This window comes from Perissodus microlepis, chromosome 15 (genome assembly GCF_051167445.1).
Source record: "Perissodus microlepis isolate ML-2025 ecotype Zambia chromosome 15, ASM5116744v1, whole genome shotgun sequence".
Taxonomy (NCBI): Eukaryota; Metazoa; Chordata; class Actinopteri; order Cichliformes; family Cichlidae; genus Perissodus; species Perissodus microlepis.
Genome location: NC_140475.1, coordinates 4,842,148 through 4,858,234, shown reverse-complemented (window position 1 = coordinate 4,858,234; position 16,087 = coordinate 4,842,148). Strand labels below are relative to the sequence as shown.

The window sequence follows — 16,087 nt, the reverse complement described above, 5'->3', positions numbered from 1 at the left end:
TGCCAATAATCTATGTAATACATGCAGCATTGTTCAGCTATAGCCTATTTTTGGCATTCACCCACTAGAAACACCTGCAGCAGCAGAGGTTTGATCCAAGGGAATGGATGGATTTTTCAATACCAGTCTTGCTTAAGCCTACGGGCTGCTTGTTGTTGCCTGGCTTTCTTAGCCTTCATGTCCTGCATGTCTGAATCTGCATCAGCATCTCAGCCCCATATTTTTTTCTTCTTCATTTAATCAAATTGAATTCTTAGAGAATATCATAAACTCAATCTACCCAACGTTCGTGCAGCAGAGTTCAGTCTCCATGAATAAATGATGATGCCTGCCTGTGAGATAGGCTGGGAGGCACTGCATCTGTCTGTGCACACAAATGGTCTCTGTGCAGCTCAGAGCGCACCGATTACCATTCCGAGCACAACACCTCTGGTCAGAAATGGAGCCGGGTCGGTGGTTGACAGTAGTCCGGGGGCAGTAAGGAGGGGAAGGGGAGGGGATATATTACGGCAGCAACCCTTCAGTCAATCTGGATTAACTCACACTGAACCCTGCGTCGCCAGCGAAAGCCCGTGAAAGCGATACGAACATCTGGCCGGATTGAGCACAGTAACGGCAGCAGCAGCGGAAGAAGCAGTCGCTCACAGCGCTGCTGTAGATGTTAAAGCTGCCCGTCGCTACAAAGCTACAGAGGCGTTTTCTCTTCTGGAGCTGCATCCAGGCGGATGCGCAGTAGAGACGATCCCTATACAGCTGCAGCTTCAGAGCCACGCCGGGACCCTTCAGCTTGTGTGTGGGGTTTTTTTCCTGTTTGTTTGGGGGGTTGCCTGTGGTCTAGTCCTTTTTTTCGATAGGGGGAATTAGAGTAACATTTTACCGCTCACACAGGATCGCAAAGGAGCCGTCCTTTATCTGCTGGTTATGGATTTCTTGAAGGGCATCGCTGGTTTCACAGGCCGTCACATGCTGTAGGAACCAAGACGCGTGTTTCGGGACACCTGAATTATCTCCAGGCAGCACATTTCTTTTTTAAGGCAAGCCACTCTCGGTATGCCGCCAGCCCCCTTGGGAGGAAATAAGCTCAAACCCACCCTCCTGTGACTTGGCTCCATGTTTCAGCTACAAGGTAAAATAATAAAAATCAGTATTTTACAGGCTGCCTTTGGTGTGAATTGGAGCGTGTGAACTCTTTTGCGGAGTCTGTCTTTCAAGAAGCGAAATATTGACTTGAAGTAGTTCTCTTAGGACCCGTCTGAATGCGCTCAGATTTTCCCTTGTGACATGGGTTGTGGCTGTAACCCCACCAGCCCAGGACCTGTACCGCAAGGTCAAAAAAAAATCTCACACGCCAAGGAACATTTTTTTTTAAATTTATTTTTAGTATCCACTTGTATGTGTTTGGTGCTGCTTTTTTCCTCCCCCCTGATATAGGTGAAATTGAGAATAATGGCCGTGGTGGCTGTGATTCATGTGCAGGAAAAGGCTGATTTATTGCATGTGTTTTGTGTTTTCTTGTGTGTTTTAGAGAGATTTGTCTCTGGTGTGCTCTGGTCAAACCCATAACTGATATGCAAATTCCTCATCAGTAATTAAGCTGTGATAAAGTCTAAATGAGCCTAAACTGATAACAGGATTGTAAGTCTGTGGGATGAGGAGGAGGTGGTATGGGGGAAATGGTCCTAGTGATTTTTTTTTTTATATAAAGGATGAGGTATAATGGTCCTGTCTAGTGAGGAGTGTTAGTTATCACGTATCTTATTATTCATGAGTGCCCGAGGCATGATTGTAACTGCTACACCAGTGAAACAAGGCCCACGCCTCATTTTGCTGCTTCTATTTGCTCTCTGTGCTCTGTGAATGCACTCAAATGTTGGTGCTTATGTGCTGCTTCCTTTCACTGACGGAGGAGGAGTGATGTGTGGTTCCTCAGCACCCGGGCTTTTCTGCAGACCAGCTCCACACTCGCTGACCCAAATTTGTCTCCCCACAAATTAGGTTTTGTGTAGCTTTTTTCCCCCACTGGAGAAGTGCTTGCATCCAGATCTGAAACTGAGATATGGCTCACACAAACTTGCACACCTGCTTCACATGTGTAGTATGTGAGAGATGCCTTATGGTTACACAACTTAATAAGGTAAAGGAGATTTATGCATTATTAAGCTTTTTTAAAAAAAGAAAAAAGAAAAAAAAAGACAATTTGGCTAGTGCTGCTACATGAGGTAGAAATCCAGTATCCTGGGAGTCTTTGAAAGAAGGAAAATGAGTCAGAAGGTGCGGAGATCTCATTATGGCTGATGGCTGCCCCCCTTCCCCTCACACACATGTAAATGATAACATGAGGGAGTCGTGCTGTCACCAATAGAAGTGTTTTTGCACTTCCTTTACCCGAAATTCACTTTGGAACTGACAGATGTGAGTATCTGCACACCTGCTGGTATGTATCATGTAGAATATTCAACTTGAGGAGGCCACATTGATATTCAGACTTAGTGTTTGAGGATTCTGTGTTCCCTTTCTACCAGAAGACAATCCCAGGTCATAAGCCCATCACTTCAGGGCACGTCGCAACGGTGCAAGAATTAAGATCACAAATCGGTGATCAGAATTTAAAATCTGTCACCTGCTTCAGTGAAATGCTCAAAGAAGAATATGCAAAGTGCTTATATGCCCCGGTCACGAGGTGTCTAGTGTATCAAGGTGAATTTCTTGTGATGAAGGGGGAAAAATTACAAGAAGGCGATGTAAATGCTGATGAACTGCACTTCTGTTGATGCAGCTGGGTCTGCTTAGTATGCCGTCCATCTGGCACGCATGTGGATGGATAGACATGCACTCACGGGCTGAGAAATCATTTAATCTGCATCAGATTTCCCCATCAAGTCATTTTGGCTTTTATTACGTGCAAGACTGGGAAAAAAAATCCAATTCAATCCAGAATTAGCTGAGTGCACAATCTCCTCATCAGAAATGCTACAGTGGGTCTGCTCTGGCCTTCGAGCAAAAGAGTTGTCAAGGTCCTTTTCCTTCGGAGAGGACTCTTTGTTCTAAATAATATTAGGTTATCTGAAGAAGAAAAAAAATCAGCCACTGATTACATCTCACCCTAAAACTGACGTTTGCGGTGTTGCCATGGCATCAAGGCTGTCACCCAAAGAGCTATTACGTTCTAACATTTGCAGACTCTGTAAGGAAAAAAAAGAAAAACGAAAGGAAGTCAGGGTGTCACAGCACATGGCCACATTCACATGTGTTAGTGAGTTGGATGGTGCTTCACAGCGTCGATGTTTGGTCTGCTGCTCTTACCTACACAAGCGTTTACCCGACAAAATAGAATTTCTACCAGCTCAGTCAAAATATGATCCACTTCAGCAGATGCTGCGGCTCCATTTGCTCTCATAAAAGCAGGCAGGATGAGGAGCTGTTTCACTGTTTTGTCGATACCGTTTTACCGTCACGTTGCAGCATCAGTTTACCTCCTTGACACAACACAGCTTATATATTTTTTTTTTTGGCAGTGTAGCAAATGTCCGGCCTCTCCACCCTCCACCACCTCCCACCGGCCAACTCAGGTGAGACGCAAACCGAGATGCCACCGCCGCCGTTGCCGTTGTGCCGGCCTGCGTGGAGACGCTGGCAGACTTCATCTCATTATCTTCCTCTCCTCGCAGGGATGCTTTCCCTGATTTCCTGCCCAGACGCGGATTGCAGAGGCTTTCTCACATGAGCTCCAGCATAAGTTAGACCATCTGAAAACATATCCCCCATGACCTCACCGGCCGGATTGGCATGCAGCATGCTGCATAAGGTTTTTCTTGGCCAATGCTACCCCAGGGAGGCTATAGATACCCTCTCCTACTGTTAACTGCTACTGCTTCTGCTGCTGCTGCTGCACATGAATGTGTCTCTGTAGCTGGGGATGAGGAAGGGGGGTTGTTGTGTAGTGATCTGGCTCTATTAGGCACAAATCCCCACCCACTGGTGTGTTTGCTTATGTGTGGGAGTGTGCTGTCAGTCTGTTCTGTTCTCTGAGGGTGAAAAGACCTGCTCGGAGGTAGTAAACGAACACTTGATTGACTAAGAAGGAGATTATGGTTAATGCATCACTAGATTATCTGTTTTCTTGTTTATTTGTGGCCCTCCCAAGTCGCTCCACTATAATGAACAGGCCGACCTAGTGGATAATGATTTTCTGTGAGGTTTTGGGGGGGAGGTTGACATTTGAAGATGAAGTGTGTGATTGATGAATACATTGATTAATCATCTACTTATTTGTTCATGTACCTGATGAGTGAACCTGTTATGCAAATCTCTGTGGAAGACCAGTAATTAAATGCAAATTGAGGAGACAGTAAGAGATATTTCCTGGCCCATCTAAGCAGCGAGCGGCTGTCCTTTTGTCCTCACAGAACAAATTTTGTAGAGATTACTGTTGCAACCATTCTCTTCACGTTTGGCTGAGTTTTCAGCCATGAAAAAAAAAATAGAAAGTAGAAGCCTCATCTCCACAGAGTGAATCAATATCGTGTCTTCAGCGCCATTCGAGTCTGGAAGTAGCAGGTCCTCTCTGCCTCATTGCACAACCAGAGGCCGTACCATTCAGAGTCAGAGCAGAAGGTGGTTGGCACACCAACGTGAACACACTTAGGCAGGCTGTCCTCTCACGCTCGTGCGCGCACATAAAAAGTAGATAGTTTGCACGCATACTTGGAAAGCACTACACACGGCTTTGCAGCACTGCTTCACGGTGAAGTCATCTGCTCTCTTTAAAGAGAGTCATGACAACATTAAATAATGATCCCACGGTCCATTTCTCGCCAGCTCAGATCGGTGCACCGCGGCTCCCCGCACACATCTTGTGGGATTTGGTAACGTTGTCCCGTGTAAAAATGGGTCAGAAAAAGACATTTATTCTCCGCTGCTTCATCAGCAGCGTTCATGAAAATGTCATACCCAGCGTGCTCTCTCTCTCTCTCTGTCTCCAACAATATCATTCCTCCCCTTCCTATTATGGCCCATTTTAAAAGGAATGGTTCCTGCCTCCTCGTTAGGGCTGTAATACGTTTTACCCAGCTGTCAGCGAATGGCACCGCATGCCCTCGCATGGCAGGGCATCACACCTGTCCTGTCTGCTGTTTTCTTTACTCTATGATATTTTCTTCATTCTCACTCTATCAAGGTTATTACACCGGGAGTTGTGTGTCACCGCTCCAGTGCAACAGAATCTTTTGAAACATGAAGGCACTCAGTTGACAGGCCTCTCTGCTAAGGCTGGATTTTTTTTAAGTGTTTTTTTTTCTTCTGCACACTCTTAGAGTCCCAACACAGACAATAGAGGCATTACCGGCAAACCACAGGAAGCTGTTATCATAAATCAGCCGTTCTCGTCTGTATTTAAAGGTCGGCCTTTGGATTTTCACCTAGGTTGTGGGATTGGATCTCTTGTTCTCTGTGTTTGATTTGATTGGTGTCCCTTTCTGTGTGCTGTAATTGGACGCCCAGAGGGCTGAATATTGCATGTTCAACCAAAAAAAAGAGAAAAAAAAGAGTAAATATAATCTCGACTTCTGTCACTCTTGCTCTGGTACATCTGATCTCCAAAGTCTTACTTCTATGAGATGCTATATCCCTGACAATGTCTCAGGATGCATCAAATGGATCCCTCCTTATTCCCCCCACATCTCAGCTGTGTCATAAGTAAGAGCAGCATCAGGGAGAGAAGAGAGAAAATCAATAACAAGGCATAGCACATCTTTGCTGAGGCACAGGGCCCAATCATCCCTTCCTATTGGCGATATGATCCTGGGAGATATCAGGATAATTCTGATGAGACCCTGGACTGCCAGTCTAGACTTTCATCCTTCTGTACACAAACATAAAAGGACTGGCATGATCATATATAAAAAAAAAGTATGATCAGAGGAGTAGGGGCTTAGAAGGAGAGCTGTCACAAAAATCTTACAAGACTACCAGGAATGTTTCACTCTCAAGTCGGCAGGTGACTAATTAGTTTCATGTCTAATGGTGCAGCATTTATTGTTTGTTCAGGCATCGATTTGCTTAGCTTCTTGCTCAGACTTTGCGCTATAAAAACGAGAGCTGTGAGCTGACAGTAATAGTGTTTGCAGCCTAGTGGAAAATCTTTAACTTTGCAGAGCAGAATCGCCCATTTTTCTTTCCTTTTTTAAATGTGATTTTGCCCAGCTTGAATTATAGATCTCAGGGTTTGCACTTGTTGCCATTTTCACAAACAGCTTGATCATCTCTGTCTCTCATTCGTTTATTTTTTAGGCGCATCAACCTGATGACAAGCCAAATGGAGTCTCTCCTGGTGTATCTGATCATCCTCGGTGTGGCTGTGAAGGCCCACAAAGTTCAAATCTGTCCCAAACGCTGCGTCTGCCAGGTGCTTAACCCTAATTTGGCCACACTGTGTGACAAAAAGGGGCTTCTGTTTGTGCCCCCTAACATTGACAGGCACACGGTGGAGATGCGTCTTGGGGATAACTTTGTAACCAGCATCAAACGCAAAGACTTTGCAAACATGACCAAGCTGGTGGATCTGACTCTGTCTCGGAACACTATTGGCTCCATCGCGCCTCACGCGTTCAGAGATCTGGAGAACCTACGAGCTCTTCACCTCGACAGCAACCGGCTTACCCGCATCAACAACGACACCTTCAGCGGCATGTCCAAGCTGCACCACCTCATCCTCAACAACAACCAGCTCACCCACATCCAAAGCGGGGCCTTTAATGACCTGACAGCACTGGAGGAGCTGGACCTGTCTTACAACAACTTGGAAAGCGCCCCCTGGGTGGCCATTCAGAGGATGTCCAATCTCCATACACTCAATTTGGATCACAACATGCTCAGCTACATCCCAGAGGGCACCTTCTCTGGGTTGCAGAAGCTTAAGCGATTGGATGTGACCTCCAACAAGCTCCAGAAGCTTCCTCCTGATCCTATTTTCCAGAGAGCTGGGGTCCTGGCAACATCTGGGAAAATGGGGCCTACATCGTTCGCACTGAGCTTTGGGGGGAACCCACTGAGGTGTAACTGTGAGCTTCTTTGGCTGCGGAGGTTGCAGAGGGAGGATGATCTGGAGACCTGTGCTTCACCGCAACACCTCGCCGGACGCTATTTCTGGACTGTTTCGGAAGAGGAGTTCCTGTGCGAGCCTCCTCTCATCACCAGGTACTCTCAGGTACGTCTTCGAATTAAGCTGTGGACCGTTAAGACGCAATATTCTGTACTGCTTCACTCTGAGCCACACATCGGATTGTGCCTTAGTTAATCCAAGGTTGCACTATTTGCTGCCTTTGACTGTCACACCAAATATTAGCTTTGTGATTCAGAGAACTCTTACAAGAGTTGTGGGACTCATCTGGGCCACTCAGCTCGCAAATCATAAAAAATAAAGTGCTTGAAAAATGAAATCAAACTGCAGCACCTGATGGTGTTTTTAGAGGAGTTCTTTGGTCAGATTTTCAGTTTTCAGTTTTAATAAAGCTATTTGCAGTTTAGCGATGGAACCGCAGTGCAGCTCTCTATACACAGTGGAAGCTCGGACTGATTCAATCCTTGATTCATGCATCCAAACAAAATTATCTGATCAAATCCTTGCCAAAGAACTACAGATATATCATCTCATTTACATTCAGCAGACCTATTTTGCATAATTGCAGAGAAAATGAACTTATATTTGGACTCAAGCGTATGAACTGCGATGTACTGTCTCATTGATGATCTTCCCGTTATAATAATGCTAATTCAGTAACGTGACAATGATCAATTGCTGATTACATTCACAGGGAATGAGATTGTGAAACGCAACATCATCAATAACAGCATTAATAATAATATCTAAGCCACACTGTGCAGCACCAAAGTACTTCTGTGTGTAATTTGTGTTTTTCAGTTTTGATCAGGGTCGTTATCTAATTGGTGTTAAAAGAAGCTCTCGCTCTGATTGCCTGTTCCTCCCTTTGCCTCAGGAGCTGCGAGCTTTGGAGGGTCAGAGTGTGACTCTGCGCTGCAAGGCTAGGGGCGACCCTGACCCCATTATCCACTGGATTGCACCTGATGGACGCCTTATGTCCAACTCCTCCAGGGCTGTAGTCCACACCGACGGCACGCTGGACATCCTAATCAGCACTGTCAAGGACTCCGGTCTGTTTACACTGCACTGACTGGGCTTTTATGTTGTTGACGGAGTGGAATTAGTTGTTTTCTTGCACATAAGCATGGAAGGCTATAGTATTTACCTACACCGGGTGATAAAGTTTTGAGTGTGGAGACGTGCCTGTATGCTGATTCGTGGCAAAGTTCCTGTCATATGCATCTGTTTGCAAAGAAATGTGTTTTGACACTTTTACTTGTTAACAATTAACATTTTAGATACCTGAAATTTTCCAGAAACAGTGTCTAACATCTTGAAACACATTCGTATTCACTATCGCCAGCAGCCGAAGCTAAAGGTCCTTTTTAAGCTCCTTGTGCCGGTGTAAGTACTGTCTCTGCTTTAGCTTTGAAGGAAGTTGGAGTGACGGGACGTGCTGTGTCACACAGCTAGTCTAGATGTAAGTGTTGACTGATCAAACACACAAGCAAAACTATCAAAAGCTACTGCCATTATAAGCTCCAGCTGGTGAAACATTTGGCATGAAACACAGACCTCCCCATGCTAGCCTTTAAAATGGCACGAAAGCTCAGAGAGGTGAACTGATAGTGGAGTCCAGGCTGTATTGAGCTTATGTGCAACACAAGATATATGATGTGATTTGGACTCATCAAAGCGAAATGTTAAAAAATCTTCACTAGCAATGTTCATCAGTTTGATACGAGGTGTCGACCACAGTGAAGCTATGTGGACAGAACGTGCAGAGACCGAAACAGGATTAGAAAGAAAAATAAAAGACCACAGCAAGAGGTGACGCTGTATTACCAGCCGCTGGCTGACTATTACATCATTTTAGAGTTTCTGTGAGTGCTGCTTAGGTAAAAAACTTGGAATTTGATATCTAGTTGCTCAGGACTTCCACAGTGGGTACTTATCCCGAGGTAGTCCTTAGAACTGTCCTGATTCAAAGCAGAAGCTTTTCAAGTACAACACTAGAAAGATTAGATATTTTGTATTAATTAGTCCACAAGGGCTGGAAGGCTGTTTGTTTTCCTTTGGAGAGAGCTAGGTGATGTTTTTCCAATGTTTCCAGTCTGAAGCCAGAAGTGACCATAAATAAGAGGGGAGGGGGGTGCTAAGTAAAAGCTACTGTTGAAAGAACAGACTGGATGGGTGTTTTGCACAGATCGCATATCTGGTAATTAGTGCTAAGTAACATAAAAATGAAATACCAGAATTTGCCTCGCAGAGCACAGACTTCTTGGACGATCTGTTAGTCCAATTAGGCACACAGAAAGCACTTTTATTTGTCAGATATTTGCATTAAGAGTGCAGTGAAAAGCACCAACACCATAAACATCAAGTCTGGTCCAGTTCACTCATTTAAATCGTTTACGGTGAAGCCTCGTAGAGACCTACTGGCTATATCCGCCTGTCTTGGCAACAATCTGTCCACACAGACTGACCCCTAAAAATGCACAATTTGAAAACTGCACAGTTGTCATGAATGTGGAAATCAGCTAGAAGGACTGAAACTGTTTTTGTAACCTTTGGGTTTTTTTTTAAAATTCAATTTATTTGATGTGTTTTTGCTGGAAATAGTCGCATTTCAGCATGGGAGTTTATCACTGACTAGCCTTTTGGAGTCAGCCTCAGGGGACCATTTGAAAAACTGCAGTTTTTGCCTTGTATCCAAAGAAATTTTCACACAAAGTCAGTAAAAAACAAATGTAGTCAAGCATAAATTTGTACAGGATGGAAAGAACGGACAAAAAGGCAGGTGAAAAATAGCCCACTACCTCCATTTCAGTTCATTTCAGTTTATTCTGGTGTTATAATTCACATCAGCAGAGCCGGAGGATCCTCTAAGGTCAGAGTAATGTATAATTCAGAAACACAGAGAGTATGCATGGCTCTGTGCTTTGTTTGTGACCACTCTGATTTGTCTGCACAACCGTTACACCAAGAAGACGAGGAAGTTGTACAATGATCACAGTGCACAAGAGAATATCCAGTACTGTGCAAATGTCTTGAGCCACTCCTCATTTCTTTATATTTGGTTAGGAAAATTGGAAACAGGTGCAGTGACTTAGTGAAGCAAGTGTAATTATATATGGAAATACAGACTATGAGGAACTAATAGAGTTTGTACAATTGTAACAAAGTTGAAAGCCAATGTTTGGTATGGTCACCCTTATTCTTCAACACAGCCTGAACTCTCTTAGGCGACTTCTTGTCATTTCTTTAAGTAGTCTTCATGAATAGTTCTCTGGGCTTCTTGAAGGACATTCAAAGCTCTTCTTTGGATGTTTTTTCCCTTTTATTCTGTTCTCTGTCAAGATTATCTCACACTGCTTCAGTAATGTTGAGGTCCTTGCTCCAGAGAGGTCAATCCATGACTGATAGTGTTCTATTGTGTGTATTTTTCTGTTTAGCTATGCTTTTACTGCACCGGCTCATGTATTGCATGATGGATCAAAATGTTAGGGTACCTTTCTGCATTTATATATCCACAAATGTTTAGAAGATCCATAAAAGTGGCTAAATGCAGAGCCTCCACCATGTTTTAGAGATGTTTTATAGATGGCTGTAGACGGTCACTGTTGTACATCTCTCCTGACCTCCTCTATATTGTCAAAAATTGGATTTGGCACTCCATAAGACCTGTTGCCACTGACTTTCAGTCTAGTTCTTGTGTAATTTGGCATACCTCAGACTTTTCTCCCTGTTTCCCTTCCTTAAGAAGGGCTTATTGACAGTCACATTTCCACTGAAGTGTATCAGAAATGGCTTGGACAGCTGAACATCCAGATGCATCTAACAGGTCTTTGCTGATTTTTTCCTGTTATTTCTTAAGGTTATAACTTTCAGATACTGTTCATCTTCTGTAGATGTTGTTGTTGCACAAATAAGTATCATCTTTGGCATTTTCTGATCGATTCAACGGAAGAAATTGGAACTAATAATATATAATTGGTTCTTTGCCAACCTCTCTATTACACATTTCTGACCCACCGGGCTTATTTGTACATTGTGATGAATTTAAGGCGGGAGAAAGTTAATCTGTTTGGTTTTTGTTTCAGGTTCCTTTACCTGTGTGGCTTCCAACCCAGCCGGAGAGGCCCACAGTGCAGTAAAGCTGGTCATTACCAAACTCCCTCACATCACCAATAACACAATTGAGGAGCAGGAGCGTGACCCCGGCTCATCAGATATCGCCACAGTGACCAAGACGGGGGCAGAGGCAGGAGGGGTGCCTCTGGGGAATGCAAAGACGAGCCAGGAGAAGAAAGTAGTAATTGCTGAAGCCACCTCGACCTCAGCTCTGGTCAAGTTCAACTTCCACAGGAGTATTCCTGGAATCCGCATGTTTCAGATCCAATATAATGGGACGTACGATGATTCATTGGTATACAGGTGAGCAGATGTGAAGAAGAAAAAGCTCATTTTCTTACTGCCCAACAAACTTTAAAGCTGAATCTAAGCATATGTATGCATTCCACGGCCCTTGTTTGACCTTCACGGCGTTCTTTGAATCTCTAAATCACTTTGGATGTTTAGTCATTAAGAAATGGACCTGGCTGTCAACGCGATTATTTGTGGCGTCTATTAATCCTATCAGGAAGATAGACTAATGCGCTGTATCTGACTTCTCATTCTTCGACTCGTAATCTCCCCTTGCTGGAGTGTGTCATTTACGACGCGCAAAAGCTTGATAATGCTTAATCAACAAAATCAAAACAGAATGTCAGCACTAAGCTGCGGACTCATAGGAAGATGAAAGACTAGTCTTCCACAGTTTTTACAAAAAAAGCATCAGAGGCTTCACACATGCCCATCTGAGGAACTGGTGTACACAGGATACTTTCATCTCTGCACCCTTTCACCGCATATTTTGTGCTAATCACTGTGATATGATAGGATCATTTCGCAAGATACCCCACTGCCCCCCACCACCACCCTTTTTTTTCTCCCTAAATGAACTTCAAAGTCAGTAACACATATGGCGTTTCAGCCGCGGCCACAGAATTAAAGAGACGTTAAAGAGTTGTGTCCTGTCCTGTAATCTTGATATTGTGAACAAACGGGGGATCCGCGTGTCCCCAGCTACCGAAGCAACCTTTTATCTGTAATGATGTTTGAGAGAATAAATCAAATGTCACAAAAGATTACGCCTAGACAGATCGTAAATAGCCCCCTGAGAGATAAATGATTGTCATGTCATCTTTATCCCTACAAAACAATAAGGCTGATAATCTGATTTGCTCTGTCTCCTTTCATTCAGCCTTCTCTAATCTAAAGTATGTCGGAACAGTCACAAAGACTTTTCTTCTTCTTCTTCTTCTTCTTCTTCTTTTTTTTTACAGGATGATACCCCCGACCAGTAAGAGCATCTTAGTAAACAACCTGGCAGCTGGTACGCACTACGACTTGTGCGTGTTGGCCATCTATGACGACCAGGTGACCTCGCTGACCGCCACCAGGGTGATTGGCTGCATCCACTTTACCACTGAGCCTCAGTACCTGAGATGCCATTTCATGCAGTCCCAGTTTCTCGGTGGTACCATTGTGGTTATCATCGGAGGGATTATTGTGGCGTCTGTGCTCGCTTTTATCATCTTCCTCATTGTGCGTTATCGGGTGTGTAACCAAGGGGATGCAGATAAGGTCAGTGGGCGACGATTCCTTGCATTTTGTTCTTTTAATCCTTATTAGTTCTGTCTGTATTGAAATGTGTGTCTCATAGATTTTCTTTCATTCCTCTCGCTCTTGCCTTCTCCCTGTCTCCTGTCAGGCGCTAGAGATGGGGGATATTAGGTCACTGAGCAGTGACGGACAGCTACAGGGCTGTGGGATTCCCAAGTCCCTCTCTAAGCAGGTTCTGCGGCCAGAGAAGAATGACAAGGACTGCCTCCGTGTCGCCCTGCCTGCCCCGGAGCCAGCCAAGCAGCGACCGCCTGTCGTGGTGGCATCCACGAAACCGTCTGTCCCTGACTGCACGGTCTCTACCTCAGCTGGAAGTCACAGCTGGCACCCAGCCTCCCCGGGCACTCCGAGACCCAAGCATTCGACCGCTCCGACAAAACCCCCTGAGGCTCGCCGAGCTGAAGCAGATGTCGAGCTCGACAACATGAACCGGAATAACTCGTCAGAAGTGAAAACAGCCCAAGCCATCACTCTTGCTGTACCGGGCCAGCCCACCAAGTTGACTGCCATCCCCAGGGCTCCGCGGCCCCATCAAGTTGCTCGACAATACATGACTGTTCCCGCAGGAGGGGCGAGGGTGAACCGCAGGCACTCGTTCAACGCAGAGTCGTACGCGGAGCGCTGCTACGTGGCCTACCCAAAAACCGGGGCCAGTCTGCGCTCCAAACGCAGCCTGTCAATGAGCGGAGAGCTGCCGCAGCTCGAGAGCACAACAAACATTCGCCGGGCCAGGGACAAGCTCTCGAGGTCTGAGTGGCTTCTGGAGAGCACTTTATGATTTTGAAGTTTTGCTACCTGCGCTCTCTTGGATTGCTGGATTGGATTTGTGGCCCGTGGTGAGCAGACAGGATTTTATGCCATGGGGTTTTTTTGTTTTGTTTTTTGTGTTGTTGTTTTGGAGCTTTTGTGCTCTTTGTTGAAGGACCTGTAGGCTTCTCTCGTATATCTGGGAGAAGGCAGGCGACACAGGGTTTACGGGAAAAATTTCACATTTGTTTTCTACCTTATAACCTATCAAAGTCTTCTTTATAACAGAGTTTGATCAAACTTTGATGAAAGGCACAACAATGTATAAATCAAACTTCATGTACAAAACAAAACAAAACATGTTTTAGTTGTGTGAGATACTATATATCTCAGTACAACCATAAGTGTTCATGTGGTATCGAATGCAGTAACCTGGACAATACTGTATTATAACAGAAGCATCGCACAGGGGATGGGGTTATTATACTTAACAATCTCATTGCCTGTTACTTAAAGTGATACAATCTCTGTAGACTACACGATTCTTGTCTCCAGCTCTGCAGACAGTGACATGTCTTAATTACTTTGGATGTGGTTTTGGAGAGATTACGAATGTGCTTTACATCCCAGAGGTGTAGGAAAAGAATGTAGTAGACTGACAGCCCTCTATCTTTTCATCCCCACCCAGCCCACCCCCAGACACAGCACAATGCAGCATTTCTTTGTGTGTGTGTGTGTGTGTGTGTGTGTGTGTGTGTGTGTGTGTGTGTGTGTGTGTGTGTGTGTGTGTGTGTGGCACAAGTCGACTCAGCCTAATACTGCCCTCCGGTTTGAATCGATACATTTTTATCACGTAATTACACAAAGACTCAACTCTGATAGGATTCCTGTCATGACTGATTTGAGCGACGATTGAGCCAACACCCACAGCGTGACAAGGTGCGGGAAGTAATCTGATGTTACGCGTGGATCCAGGGGAATGATTCATTTTCATGTTTTTGCTTTGTTTGTGTTTTTCCCCCCTAACTTACTGAAGTGATCGTGTCATGCCGATGACAACCATTGTAAATCAAATGAAATGTAAAAGAAACGGTGACTGGGAGGACGTCTGCTCTTGGTTTTTTGCTGTTGTTTCTGTTTGATGTTTACCAGTATAAATAAACCAGTGATTTAAAAACCAAAAACACCACAAAAATAAAAGGAGGGGGTAGATTCATCTCATTTTCAGCTTCTCTGGTTCATCTTCCCCTGCAATTAGAGCCCTGTTTCCAGACAAAATAATAGCTGAATCCCTTAGTTCTCTTCGAGCTCTGCAACCCAAAGTAGTAGTTGGCTCTGAGCCTTTGTATTTGTTCAAAGAGAGGAGGGAAGCGGATGATGAAAAGAGGCCACGTTTGTCACCGGGGACGCCCCTCGCCTGCGTATCTCCTCAGTCATCTGACAGCAGCGCCGTGCCTGTGCCCTCCGACAGCAGCCTCTGCAAAAAAAAGAGAAAAAAATCCTGCCGCAGGAGAGGTTAAACACAACCTCCGCAGTGGGAACTTGCGCATGACTAATTTCTACAGTTACAGTAACGACTCCGTGATATCAGGACTGACATGAAGTGCATTATCCCCCTTGCAATACGAGCTCTGATTCACGGTGTATTTTGGTGGTTTCATGCTGCCTGATTGATTTTTTTTCTTCATACTTGCTATACATGAATGTGCTGGTGTACCTCTAATAATAAAGCCTTGCGTAGGGAAAACCTGTTAAGAAAGAGCCGCACGGAGACTGTGGAAGACATAAATGAACCGCTATCACCCAAACACGCTGCATTCAAGCACCGATTTATTATTATTTTTTAAATTATTTCTCGCTCATTACGGGTGATTAAAAATGCTGAGGAGCTTGGCCTGAACCTCGGTTCAGTCTTTGGCGAGAGCCAGAGGTGTGTGTTAATAATAGATGCTTTTCTGGAAAGAGAGAGAGACGGAGAGAAAGGAGGGGAGGCGGTGCAGTGAGGAGAAGATGGAAGGTTTTGTGAAACAAATACGGCGAGGAGGGTTTGGAGGCTGAGAGTCACGGGGGTGACGGTGAAGAAACGGAGAGGAGAGCGAGAGGTGCAGAGAAGAAAGCGAAGCAGCTCGTAGACTGAGAGGGAGACGAGAAAAGAGGAGGAGGAGGAGGGCACGGGGAGCCTGGCGTAAAGGGAGAATGTAGAGCAGAACAGGACGCGGAGTGCGGGAGACAGAGAAGAGAGCATCCTTTGTAAGCCAGCCATGCAGCTTCTGGCTCTTCGATATTCAGCGCACCTCCGCAAAGATGGCAAGGGAGGGGACTGTGTGAGGGGGTGGGTGGCGGGGGCTGGATGAAGAAGGGGCAGCAAGGAGGTGAGCCTGGGTGATAGACCTTTGGGTGGTGGAGGTCTGGCAGATATAGGAGCAGTTCGAGCCCTGCGGCCAGAGCACAAACACTTCCTCATTCACAAGACTGCACGCTGCACAGCTCTGACCCGCTTTGCAAACGCTTATA

At 45.1% G+C, this 16,087-nt stretch overlaps 1 protein-coding gene across 1 annotated transcript; it reads left to right on the top strand.

Annotated features, from left to right (window-relative positions):
• The first annotated feature begins 316 nt into the window (after window positions 1–316).
• lrfn5b (leucine rich repeat and fibronectin type III domain containing 5b) lies at window positions 317–14,794 on the top strand. Its single transcript, XM_084953260.1, has 6 exons — window positions 317–1,126; window positions 6,289–7,204; window positions 7,995–8,169; window positions 11,203–11,536; window positions 12,487–12,787; window positions 12,915–14,794. Exons 2-6 carry the CDS (start codon window positions 6,302–6,304, stop codon window positions 13,602–13,604), a joined length of 2,403 nt encoding a protein of 800 aa, XP_084809386.1. The 5' UTR covers window positions 317–1,126; window positions 6,289–6,301; the 3' UTR covers window positions 13,605–14,794.
• The last annotated feature ends 1,293 nt before the right edge of the window (window positions 14,795–16,087 follow it).